This window comes from Harpia harpyja, chromosome 2 (assembly GCF_026419915.1).
Source record: "Harpia harpyja isolate bHarHar1 chromosome 2, bHarHar1 primary haplotype, whole genome shotgun sequence".
Classification (NCBI taxonomy): Eukaryota; Metazoa; Chordata; class Aves; order Accipitriformes; family Accipitridae; genus Harpia; species Harpia harpyja.
Genome location: NC_068941.1, coordinates 52,715,718 through 52,728,739, shown reverse-complemented (window position 1 = coordinate 52,728,739; position 13,022 = coordinate 52,715,718). Strand labels below are relative to the sequence as shown.

General features: G+C 40.1%; 1 protein-coding gene across 17 annotated transcripts in view; it reads right to left on the bottom strand.

Moving 5' to 3' along the window:
* The window catches only part of TENM3 (teneurin transmembrane protein 3), a 641,819-nt gene that overhangs the window by 193,453 nt on the left and 435,344 nt on the right, over positions 1–13,022 (bottom strand). Inside the window, exon 1 of one of the 17 annotated variants that reach the window (XM_052779638.1) lies at positions 11,884–12,115. The exons of the other annotated variants lie outside the window; for them this stretch is intronic. Within the exon in view, the coding sequence (XP_052635598.1) occupies positions 11,884–11,938 (55 nt within the window). The 5' untranslated portion in view covers positions 11,939–12,115. Of the gene's footprint in view, positions 1–11,883; positions 12,116–13,022 lie in introns of those variants that run through there. 17 annotated transcript variants of the gene reach the window in all.

The window sequence follows — 13,022 nt, the reverse complement described above, 5'->3', positions numbered from 1 at the left end:
TCCTGCTGCACTTTCAATTTTCATTCCTTGTTGGGGCTTTTTTTCTGTTATATTAAATGTAACTCTTTAACAAAGGAATTTTGGGGAGCGGAGGAATTAGAGAATTACCAGAAAATTATCAACTGTTGTCTCACGCCATACCACTCTTGCAAGCAACAGGGCATTTACTGGACATTCATGTCTCATTACATCTAGTATGTAATTTATTTCTCTGCTGGAACAGAACTTATCAGCTTTGCCCATGCGGAGAAAATGTTTCTACCTTAGAAACAAATAAGACCACCACAGGCAGGAAGCTGGAAAGCTTAAATGAAAACCCACCACATGATCACTGAAGTTAGCTCACTACCAAAGCTGCTAAGGCAGCAGTGTTGAAATGGGCCTGAGGTGGCATTTTAGGGCCAGATTTTTGACAAAGCCTAGTCTCGTTGAGGGATGATTTAGAAAACTGAGAACAATAAAAACTGTTGGGTACTGAGAACTCAGAGAAAGCTGGACTCCTTATTTAGGTGTCTCTGGAAATTCAGCATTAAACAAAAACCCCACATCAACAAAGTCCCTTATTTTTTCCTGAATATATAAACAATAATGTTTTAACTGGTGAGAAAATTTAAGCAGTATTTGTAAAGCACTACAGAGTTGCACGTTTCTAGTCACTCTCTTCCACCATAAGAAATTATTGTGATCTAAAATATATTTTGACCAGTTATATAAACATCCTACTTGATAGCTTTTAATTTTATAACATTTTATCTGTGTTTATACTTGGCAGGACTGCATTGTGCTCTAACTGTATGTACAACTAAAACCCATAAATTTCAAATACAGTTAGTTATCTATTCAAGTTCAGAGTGCAGACTTAACATTTCTTAAAAAAATATACAAACCGCTCACATTAGCTTAGGTAGGTCAGAAAATGCTGAATGGAGGTAAAAAAATCCCTTTGGCCTCAGACTAAACATGGAAAATTTCAGTCCAAAAGTGCTTTTCATAAAGTTATGAGCTAATGAACAGAAGGGGGTTCTAATAAAGTTTCATGAAATGTTAGCTATAAAATCCAGCAGTAATAACGTAATCTTTATTTCTTTGCCAAGTTGACCACTTCAGAATAGTAAAAAACAAAGTAAACCAAACCACACCGATTACTTCTAAGAGGTTTTATCTCAATGAAAATAGAAAAGGCCCAAAAGACTGGGCCAAAATACATATAAGGAAAATTCCAAAACAGAGAAAATACTTGTTTATGCCTGACTGGAGCCAAGAGTAACAAACGCTCTTTACCAAGCTGCTTCCAGAATCCTTGGGCCTTTGTCCAAGGACAAGGGAAATGCCAACTGGGCCATCCAAATCTGCCAACAGACAGAGGTTATCCATCTCTCTGAAAAGAGATGAAAGGCAATTCTCATCCGAGTGCTTTGCAAACTCTGAAACAACTGCTCTTCATCTGAACAGTAGGATAGCCAGCAGAAGCTGTACAAGCCTCAGAGTTCCTGAAAAAATTATTAATGTTGAAGCATTATACTTTCAAGATGCACCTCTCAGTACCCGTAAAACCTGCCAGATAAAAGCCAATTACTACACACAAAGCATTTAAAGGCATCAGTCTGGAAGCCCTGCCCTGTAAAACTAAAATTCCCCATATACTTTATTGCATATGCTTTCCAAGATTATCCACTCCCTCACATCAACCTTCATAAATCTCTACTACCAAAACACCTACCAAAGCACTTACTGATAAGAACAGATACGAACAAATTTCTTATTCAACTGCTTTTTTTCCCCTCTGAAAAAGACACTTTTTAACAGGTTCTTGGCCAAGATTACATTTGTATTCACACAATGCTCCTTTTATAAAAAGAAGTAATGTAACCAATTATGAGAGCAGCCCCTGAAAAAGCCAACTAATGGCTTGACTTTGTCCACATTCATAACAGCACAAAGTAACTAATTTTATATGATGCTTGATAATGCAATACTATGTAAGGAAAAGATTACGCAGGACCACTTACAAGCTAAAATATTAATTCTGAAAGGATAAGACCATATAAAACGCAATTTATAAGCGCAAAGAAAAATAGAAACAGAGAATTGAAACCGGGTTTACCCATATTTTATTCCTTTTGTACTTTGGCATGTTTATGCCTAACATGCACGCAGTTTTCTGATGCAGTTGCTGTTACTACATGCTACTTGATTTAGCCTCCTACACTCGAAATGCCATGGTATCTACATGAAGAGATAAAGACAAAGGAATAGTCTTAGCTCTCTTGCTCAGTTATTGGAGATGTTTTCTTTTCTTTGTGTTGTTTGTATTTGTTACTTATCTTTGACATATCCTAGTAGTCCAAATAATTACTCATTACATGTTTTCTGAACTGGTTACCATTCGTTACGTGTTTTTCTGAAGCAGTACAACCTACAAAGTCAATTCTTGGTCAGAATTTTTACATCCACAAGTAGAAAAGAAATCAGAGGATACTTCAAAGTCAGATCCTGTCAAATAGAGGAGGATGTTAATCAATGCAGTTTAATACAAACCCCTCTGTCACACTGCTGTTAAGATTATGTGTGCTGAGGTGAGCAGGCAGCGATATTAAGAACTATACACAAATTTCTTTTGAATAAAAATGATGCATCAGCCCATAACATTCATCAGCCCATGCAAACTCTCAGGAATCCAACTTTCACTGCAAGTGTCTTTTTGGATCTGTTTGTTTCAGAAGATGTGGTATGAATGATGGTATAATAAGTTTTACTATGTTTCAGGCATAAATGACTCATGCATCATTCCAATTGAAAGAAAAAATCCTAACATGCAAGTACAATATGTTACTGCAGCTGCTCCATGGGAACAACAACATATTCATTTGGAAGGAAAATACATTTATGAAAATGCCTGATTAGCAGAAAAAGCAGAAAACAACTCTTTATAAACAATAATATACAACTGCTTTATTTGACATTTTTATGGTTACAGTCTGTTTTCATGGAATCTATTGGATTAAAACGCATCCAGCTCTTCCCCTCCCACCCCAAGCTCAGATTAGTCTTCATTGATGTTATCCATAAAAAAAAAACCAAACAAACCCTCTAGTTTTCTATAAACCAGGCTTTGAAGGAGGGGCTCCCATGCTAGTTGAATCTAAAGTTGCTGGACAGAGTGCACCAAATTATCTTCTTGCTTCAGGCATCTCCTACCAGGATCCCAGTCTGGGGGCAGAAACGCATGTTCCCTCCTCTTTTTGCTTTGCAAAATACACTATTTTTATCTTGCATGCCTCCTATCCCCTGCAAAGGTTATGAATTGAACACTGCAAAGCCAGCAGGCAATGTACCTCTGAGAATTGCACAACATATATAAAGTCAAGGCAGTGCCACCTACATCGTGGCATCTATGACCTCCTAGAGACAAGGCTTCCTGACATCCTAGTCTTCTCTTTTACAGCCAAAGAAACCTCTACCTCTGCCTTCTTCCATATTACCTCTCCTTGCCCTTTTATTTCCATACACTCTTCATATTAACAGACACCTCTTTTATTTTCCCTCACACCACAATTAAAGAGTTTCATATGCTGCTTCTGCTACAAATTAACTAATGTATCGTAGAAAAGGAAGGGAACGTCCACTAAAAAATTATCAAGACAAGGGTATGTGGGAATGTTGAATGTAGTAGCACTAGTTAAAACAACTATGCCATTTAATATAAACCACTAGCATACCAAAATATACTTAAAAATTATTTACAGCATTTTGTGACATGTACATGGAATAACATAAATACACAGGTAATACTGCTAATGCCATTGTTTCTTTTGATGAAAGCAAACCCAGACATGTTTAAAAAAAATGGGCTAAGTGGATACAGTTGTGCACTTTATGCAGTATCCCCCAACCACTTACCAGAAGGAACTGCAGACTCTTCAACGTGTGAAGGGACTTAGAATTACTTTTGTAACCACCTGCTGAGGCATCTCAGATGGCTAACCAAACTTTTGGTCAACGTAAGAGAAACAAACATGCAGAGACAGCACCTAACCAGAGAAAAGACACTTGAATGTTTTGCTTAATTCAGGCCAGAGGATTAAGTCTGGGTCTCCCACCTTCCAGGTGAGTGTCCCAGCTAATGAGCCCTCAGCTAATAGCAGAGCAACTTGTTCTCCCTTGCTTTTTTTAATTGAAATCTCTGAAGAACTGTGTTTAGTTCCTCATCAAGATGAATGCCAAGCCTGCTAAATTTTTCATGACACTGAATTCTTGTTCTCCTGCCAGCCCTAGTTATGTGTGAACACTTTAGGCTCCCTCAGGCATTTATTTTACTACAGAGTCCTGAAATACTTAAGTCTATTAAGACCTAAAATAAACACGCAAAAAGGAGGAATCTGCTAGTTGTTCTCCCAGTCTACGTTTCAAGGAGGCAGTGCCTACACCAGTGAAGTCTAAAAATTATTCTCAGCGTTGCCGATGAAATGACAGTGCATTCGGCAACAAATCCATCCAGCCGTGTCGTGTACCACAGAGGGGTTCAGCTCCACACCACGGCAGGAGCAGCACCATCTGCAGGCTGGGAAGAACCGGCCAAATGGGGCTGAGCCTGGGAGAATCAACTGGACTGCAAGTGCACAGCCAGAGCGGAAGGCATAACGCTTTCCAGAAAAGCTAGATTTACTAAACATGCACACAGTGACTATTCTGCATGTGCATTACCCCTGGGTTTGTGCCCAACTGAGTCCCTGCCTGCTCCCTTGCTGCCAGGAAAGGGGGTGTCCTGGGTTCAGCTGGGATAGAGTTAATTTTCACAGGAACCTGGGAAGGGGCACAGCCAGGACAGCTGACCTGAACTAGCCAAGGAGCTATTCCATACCATGTGACATCACACTCAGTATATAAATGGGGAGCGGGCTGGGGCGGGGGAGCAGGCCTCGGGGCTTTCGCTGGGGGAAGTGGCAGAGCATCGGGTTCCAGGTGGGGAGCAGTTGCACTGTGCATCACTCTTTTTGTATATTCTTTTATCAATACCATTGTTGTTATTGTAACTTCTCTTTTTGTATTGTCCCAGTAAATGGTCCTTATCTCTACCCACGAGGTTCCGTGGTTTTTTTGTTTTTTTTTTGTTTGTTTTTTTTCTTTTCTCCTTTCTGATTCTCCTCGCCATCCCGCCGGAGGGGGGCGGGGAGGAGTGAGCAAGCAGCTGCGTGGTCCTTTGTTACCGGCTGGGCTGAAACCACGACAGGGGAAATCTGAGAGCAGACCACGACTGAAGAGAAATTCACACAGCTTGGCCTTGGTTACCCTCCTCAGCAAAGGCCTCTCTGGAGCAGAAAGCGTGCTGGCTGCAAGCCAGGCTGGCCTGTTGTGCATCGAAGAAGTGGGAGCTTGAGAAAAGAAGGCCCAACACCAAAAGGTTTCAGCCAGGCCTTCAAAAGCAGCAGATGACTGACTGAATTAACCACTGGGCTGCAAATCTAGCATGCAGGCTATAAGCTGTGCACCCCTGAACTGCAGAAAGGAGCTGAAAGAACACTCATCACGAATTCTCTACATGAAATATCTGTATTTAAAAAGTCACCCACTGAAATAATTTTATGGTCAGTCCCAGTTTACCTATGCATTCTGTAGCTGCTCTCTCCAAAGGAGGTCTGGAAATAGACCAAGCTTCGTTGTTTATCTTGAGGTCTCTTAATTTCCTACAGCAACTCCAACAGCACTTCCACCCACAACATTCCGTTATTATTGTTACATGCATTGCATCATGCTTAGTTGCTGGCTGGGGTTAAACCACGACAAAAAGGAAGCACAAATGGTCAATTTGTGGCCAGAAAATACCACGCCTGATACCAAATCTGAAGTTCAACGTTGTTTTAGAGACACTCCAGGCAGGTGTGAAAAAGTACATGTGTGGATGTACACAGTCTTATATGGTAGATGCTATGTACTAAGATGGCAATGTGGACATCCAACTCAGCTGTCATGACTTGCTGGTATGCACAAGCCCACAGCTCATGCCTATCCCTTGCATATCTTCAGAAACCTCCCAAGGAGCAGACCATCTTCTACATAATGCCTCTTATCATCCTTACCTAAACTCCCACTTTGCCTTTTTTTTTCGTTTAAAAAAGTAGTTTTTGTGTCTTCTTCCATATCTATTTTATGTTTCAAACAAATTTTCAAAATCTTATTAAACAGTTTCTCTCCTACAGTTTCCAAATTACTATTATACAGATGTTAGTCCTCAGGAGACCAATGCTCAAGGTCCCTGTAATGAACTGGATTTAACATGGGTGTAATACGTCTCTATAATCCTAGCAGGTGATCCTCATTGAAAGTACAACCTAAGACAAAAGGCCTCAAAGTTTTCTGCCATTCAGACCTGTGAGGGACTTTTTTCCCCAATACCAAATCTGACAGCTGGATCTTGCCAACGTCCAAGCAAATTGGAGCACTGATATCCAACTTGTTCCTTACCCTATTTCTGCCACTCCCAAGATACTTTGCCAACGAGATCTTTCTGAAGGCAAACCCCAGAAGATTTCTCTACAAATTGGGGAGGGATACGGGGAAGCCTTCCCGTAAAGTGCATGTATTTATCATTAAAAAAGTGAGGTTGGAATAGAACTTGGCAATTCTTTTACACTGTATTTCCTTTTGTTGGTGAAGAATTATGAGGGTACTTCAGTTTCCTGGTGTGTCTGCAGTAACTGAAAAAAAACAAAAGACCAGGAATGAAATCACTACCAACCCCCCTATATAAGCAGTGCTCAGCACTGTAGGTAAATTTCCATTTAATCTTTGCCTGCCAAACCATTTAAGTCAAATGCATTTCATGTTAGTTTCATGTATTATTTGTCATTCATTTTATGTCATTACTTGGTCATTTTTGCCCTGTTTTTCTCTTCACCTTTTCTACCTTCATCTTGACAAACTGAAAACTTACCAATACAGAAATTGTTTCTTCCTATAATTAGCAAAGTCCTTAAGCGTAACTGGAAAAATGTTGTAATCCCAGTTACAACTGTATTCTTTTCTCATGCCTTCAATACAAGCATGATGGAGTATCAGACTGAGTGGCATGTCTGTGATGAATCATACCTTATGCCCCTGAACGCCCATGGCAGAAGAAAAAGAGAATCAGTCATTTCTCCCACTGAGGGCTGACAGGACGTGAAATACAGAGCAAAGTGAAGTTGGAGGATCAGAGCTGCCAGTTTTTACGTCACGTGGGACCCTATAAAGGGCCACAAAGCCCATTTCCTTAAGATAAAAACACAAGAACAGACAGTCTTTTGCTCTGCCTCCACCCCGAGTGGGAGGGAGCTTTCTTCAGCTGAGCTTTGCAGTAAAATTGTGGCTATGTTTTTGCAGACACCTGAGGAGCCTTATTGCTTTTTGCTTCCAAGCAGCAAAAGGACCTGCTGTCAAGCATATCACTCAACGTCCTTTTGCTTTGGGGGGTGGGAACCCCACATCAGGGAGTTAAAAAAGCTCAAAAACCTGAAGGATTCAAAATTTAAGCCCAGTGTGACTAAAAACTAGTTCTGAATCCATAAAATCTGAATATACAATACAAACATCAACACAGCTTTGTCCAAAGAAATGGCAGATTGTGACCCCAAACTTCTCCTTCAGTTTTTTGTTTTTTTTTTTTTTAAAAACACAACTCTTAACTTTGCTCAGCTTTGCACAAGAGATGTGTAATGAGGAATGCCAAAGGAATATTCCCCCAAATTGAAGCATCACAAAAGCTTCACTCAGAAACCAGGCATGGCACTGGTACACATTTGTTATCCACGAGCTAAAATTTGACTGATGTAATTTAAGACTGATAATTACTGATGGAGGCCATATATGTTTTTATTAAAAGGAAACTCAAATTAAAAATACTGCTTCCATCTGACTTTTTCTAGAGTACCATGGTTTCAAATAACATCCCAGATTTAAATAACTGAACCACTCTATGTATTTTCAGGATTTTTAAAGTCTCATTCTCTGTAAATGAAATCTTGCCCTTTCTTCAGCTGTTTGCATTACTCTCTCAAACACCAATAAAGGAAATGAAAATATACAAAATCAAACAAAACAGAACAGAATAGTGTATTACTAAAACTTGCAGATAATGATAGAAGCAAGAGTTGCATTTTTTCAATCCAGTTTTTAACACCTGATCTTATTTTAATTTATGACTATTATTATGTTGGTGGGTACAAGGAACTCTGTTGTGCTGGGTGTTACAGAAGTGTATAACAAAAAAACCCCAGTCCTTTCTCTGTATGAAGTAACAAATGGCTGGCACCAGACAGCATTCATCCAAGAGTGAAAATTCAAAGGTAGAATAGCTGAATTACTAATGACGATGTGTCATCCCTCTCCCCAGTGCCTTGCTACTTGAGGTCTCCAATATGGCTAATGTGCTGCCAACTTCTAACACAGGTTCCAGAAAAGCTCCAGGGAATGGCAATCTGCAAGCCTGATGTCTATATGCTAGTTAAGTTAATAGAAACTATAATAACAAATAGACTAAGTAGGCACATGTCTGAGTCAAATTTCAGTTTTCATAAAACGAAGTCCTGTCTTACAAAATTAACCCAATTCTTTGAATAGCTCAAACACCCATGTGAAACCAGTGATCCAGTCAACGCAGTCTACATGGATTTCCAAAAGGCTTTTAACATGTATTTCACCAAAGCTTTTAAAGAAACTAAGCCCCCATGGCAAAATAGAGGTCTCTGCACAGCAAAGTAACTGATTAAAAGACATAACCAGAAATTAGTGGTAAATGGTCAGGCCTGCATAGTGGAGGAAGCCTACCAGTGGAGTCCCACAGGGATCTGCACTGAGACCTGCTCCTCTTTCCATACCTGTAATTGACCTGGAAAGGTGGCTGAGCACTGAAGCAACCAAGTTTGCAGATGATACAAACTTAGGCAGGGCAGTAAGGTTGAGGGCAGTCAGTGAAGAATCACAGGATCTTATGAAATTGAGTGACTAGACAATGAAATGGTAAATTAAATTCAGTGTGGATAAGTGTAGAGTGATGCACACAGGAAAACATAACCTTAACTTCACATGTGCAGTGATGGGCTCTGAGCTGAACATCACCGCTCAGGAGCAAGACCTTGGGGTTACAATAAATAGTGCTATCAAAATGTCAGCTCAGTGCTCAGCTGCCAAAAGAAAGCAGCCCAAATATTAGGTATTGTTAGGAACTGAACAGGAAACAAAACCAGAACACAATTATGCCACTTTGTAATGCCACCCAGTTCATACACTGTCTCTGCTTCCAGTAGGGAGGAGTTTAGGGGACATGCTTCATCACTGAGTATTTTGTGTTTACTTTTACAAAGGTAGGAGCAAAACAGAAAGAAGCTTAATGCAGAAGAGTGACATATAATTAGGGGGACAGAGACAGCAGTTTTAACACTGTCTGCATCTCAGTTTCATAACAGTTTTCCCTGAGACTGTATCCAAAATTCAAGGAGACAGCACCTTCTAGATACTTGCTGATAAACCATTCAAAAAAGAGGTTGACAAATTACATACCATCAATGAGCTCTATTAAAAAGCATTACTGTGTATCAATAGCTATTGCTAAATGCTAAATGCACAAGCTTTACTAGTATTTGAAATAGCTGGGAAAAGACAAGTTTGAAGATTTGCCTTCACTCTAGCAGTATACAGCCAGCCAGCCAGCTTTGCTGTGCTATTTTGAAGTGACTAAAGATTTTAAGTCTTAAGGGTAAGCACAAATGCCCGCAAAAGGGTGAGTAGAAACAAATGAATCTAAAAATCTCAAAGTCTTGCCTTTCTCACTGCTCTCTTGTCCTTGTTTTCTTTCCTATTGGCTAGCCTGCTCAAGGTGCCACTGTAATCAGACTCTTCGGTGCTTGAACAACACACCAATATTTTTACCCACTGAGGTTCTCTAACAGGGAACAACTAAATTAAGTCTAGGCCTTCATATTTCTAGCTAATGTCTACACAACTCTACTAAAACATCTCCTTCTTACTTTTATGAGAAAGGATTTGCTTGTCTCCTAACGGACTGATACTACTCGTATCTTTGTCTAATTGCATGGGCCATGAGACTGTTCTGGTTTTCATTTGGATTGTTAAATATCAGACACAGAATTTGTCTATCAATAGTGGCTACACATAGTGTACTCTCTACTTAATTCCTTGCATAAAATACTGTCTATTCACTTCATATATGCACACGCATGTGTGTAAGAGAAATACACTACCACCACAATCTATAAACAATCTATAAAGTAGCTTTGCCTATTGTACAATAAATACAGAAAGGTAGGAAGTATTTTGGAAGAAAAACCAGAATTGTGATGAATAATTATTCTTTAAACTCATAAATGTATCAAATATGAGCATAAGTGTTTTTCAACAAGAAATAAAACTATGCAGTGTATTTCATTAGTTTAAACTGTTAGCTCAGAGTTCCTACAGGAGAGTGTGGACGGACTAATAACACATGTTCAAAAATAGACCAAGTTGCAAATTATTTTTTGCCACTGTTCTAGCCTTATGTGTCATTAAAAATCACTTAGGAGTTTTTTCAATTCCAATGTTATAATATTCCATTATGTAATAAGTTTTTTTTTTCCTATTCTCTTCCTATAGCCGTAATTCTCTACCACTGAACTGTAATTGAAGTTTCTTTCTTTTTTGAAGACACACTTTTCAATTTGTCCTGTCCAAGCACGTTTTTATGACAGGTCATGAAGGACACTCAGCAGGAAGCGCTCTGGGAAAATAAGTAGTCCTGACTAACAAAAAAGCTTCTACAGGGAATAAACGGCATGATTTTAATTAAAGTAGAATGAAGAAAGCAAAGTAAATATTAGCTGGTAGCAATGCACTAAAAATTTCAGTCACCGCAAGTAAGTGGAAGTCAATCAAACTTCTCAGAGAAATGCCTTCAGTGTTCTTAAAGCAATGCACAGAATTGGTGAAGCTGTTACAGACACAAGGCAGGCACATCAACTCACTAACGAAAGCTCTGCATCTTTCTATCGGACGAGACGACTTGCATTTCAGCACAACTACAGTTACTTTCGTTGACCGGAGAAAACCAAAAAATCAGGTGAGCCGATTCTTCCCTCTCTTTATTCTGCAGTTCACTACAAATTAAGTCATTATCTGTCTCCTGAAGTGAGAGAAGAAACATTAATTAATCACAGAAACCCTTGGCCCACTGGATAAATTGTTCCCTTGATGCTGTGCTGTTTTCAACAGGCAGGGCTAAGTTGCTGCAGCTACAGCAGCTGCCTTTGAGCACTGGCAGTAGCACTGGGCAGCTACAAATCACTGGTGCAGAGCAGGTGAAGTGCGAAACAGCAGCCAGCCCCTTTAGAAGTCCTGATGCACCCTGAAACTTTAATTCTGTCATGCAGTTAGAAAACGCTGAATAAATGAAGTTTTTCAGAAAGCCATTCTAACTGAGCTCTTCATTACAGATCTAATTACAAGCTATCTTTATAACGTACACCTGACGACATTGCGTAAAGCACTTCACTTTAAAGGTCAGCAGAACTAAAAGAACAATTTTTCTATTTATAGTAAAGGATGAACTTTTCTTATTTGGCTGTTTAAGCAGCCAGCCCTTGAGTTTAATGTAATTAGGGAGGGGATATTCAATTTACAGTATCCGCAAGTAATGATAATTACACTGGTTCAAAAAAGCTGTTGGTAAGCATAAGAAACCTTTGTAATTACATCCCGTTTCCAAAATTACTTGAGTGCCGTGAACTCAAAGCATTTCAGCAAATGAAGGCCAAGGCACATAAAAGGAGAGCTACGGCACTTTAAAAGCTGCACTGTTTAACATAATGAGCCACCCAACCGGAGGGAGACTGCAAAACGTGCTCCATAACTCACCCCGACAGCCCATGCCATCTCCTTCCTGCTCACAAACATCCATTAAGAAAAACATAAGCCGGCTCCCTCATCACCTCCTTCCCATCCTCCGCCAGCATCGCTCAGCTCCCCTTGCGGAGCAGACCTGGGAGCCAGCCCACGTAACTCTGCCAGGCTTTGGGAGCCTGCCTCAAGCTCTGGCTGCCGATCTTGTCATGTTCAGGAGAGAGCTAGCGCTGTGAGCAGGGAAACATCGTTGTGTCCCCCCCGCTGCTGGCCCCACGCACGCAGCAGATTAGCTAGATCAGCAATCTGCCAAGATCAAGGTGAAAAATAAACAAATAACCACGTTCACAGCAGTGGCGATCGCTCTCCGGAAAATTATTCAGGCATTATGAGGGAGACGGTATTAAACGCTGCCACTTGCAGCTTCACGGCTCTCTGCGTATTCACATCAGCCTGGGATGAGCACTTAAGGAGTATCATCAGAGAGCTTGCCCAGCTGAGCATCTTCCATTAAGTTTTTCTCTTAAAAGGAGATAGCAGGAACCTCTCTGCCTGATAGGCAAAAGGCCTGTCATAATTCATTAATAACACAGCCTTGCTCAGGTTTCCTTCAACAAAATCAGGCAGGCAGCCTATGAAGAAAACGCTGAGTGAACAACAGCTTCTCCAGAGACAATGCAATAAACTTGCCACTACTTGGGATCATTTGGTGTCTGAGACAAGGATGACCAACGTTATTTGACAAGACCTGTCAGAGTCCCTTAAGGGTCCTAGCGAAGAAACCCACAATACAAACAGTAATTCCTCAGCAGGATGTGATTCCCTGCCTGGAAGTGAAAACTTCGTGTTTTAGCTGCAGAGATAAATGTACCAGTCTGCTTTTGCTACGTCCAGGGCAAAACTGGGAATTTACTGTGATAAACCATTTGCGTCCAAAGGGAAAAAAGCTAGAAGAGGCGAGGTAAAAAACAACAACTACAATATCAGATTATTGCAACTGATCTGGACTATCACAACTCTTCCGTCAGATTTTAAACTCATCTGAAGCTTCATTTCCTTTTAAGTAGGAAAAATAGAAAATAAAATTGAAGTTATCTTTTAGGTAAGGAAACAAGCTCAGGCTAACTGTCAAGATAAAGTCATTGGGATGGCAT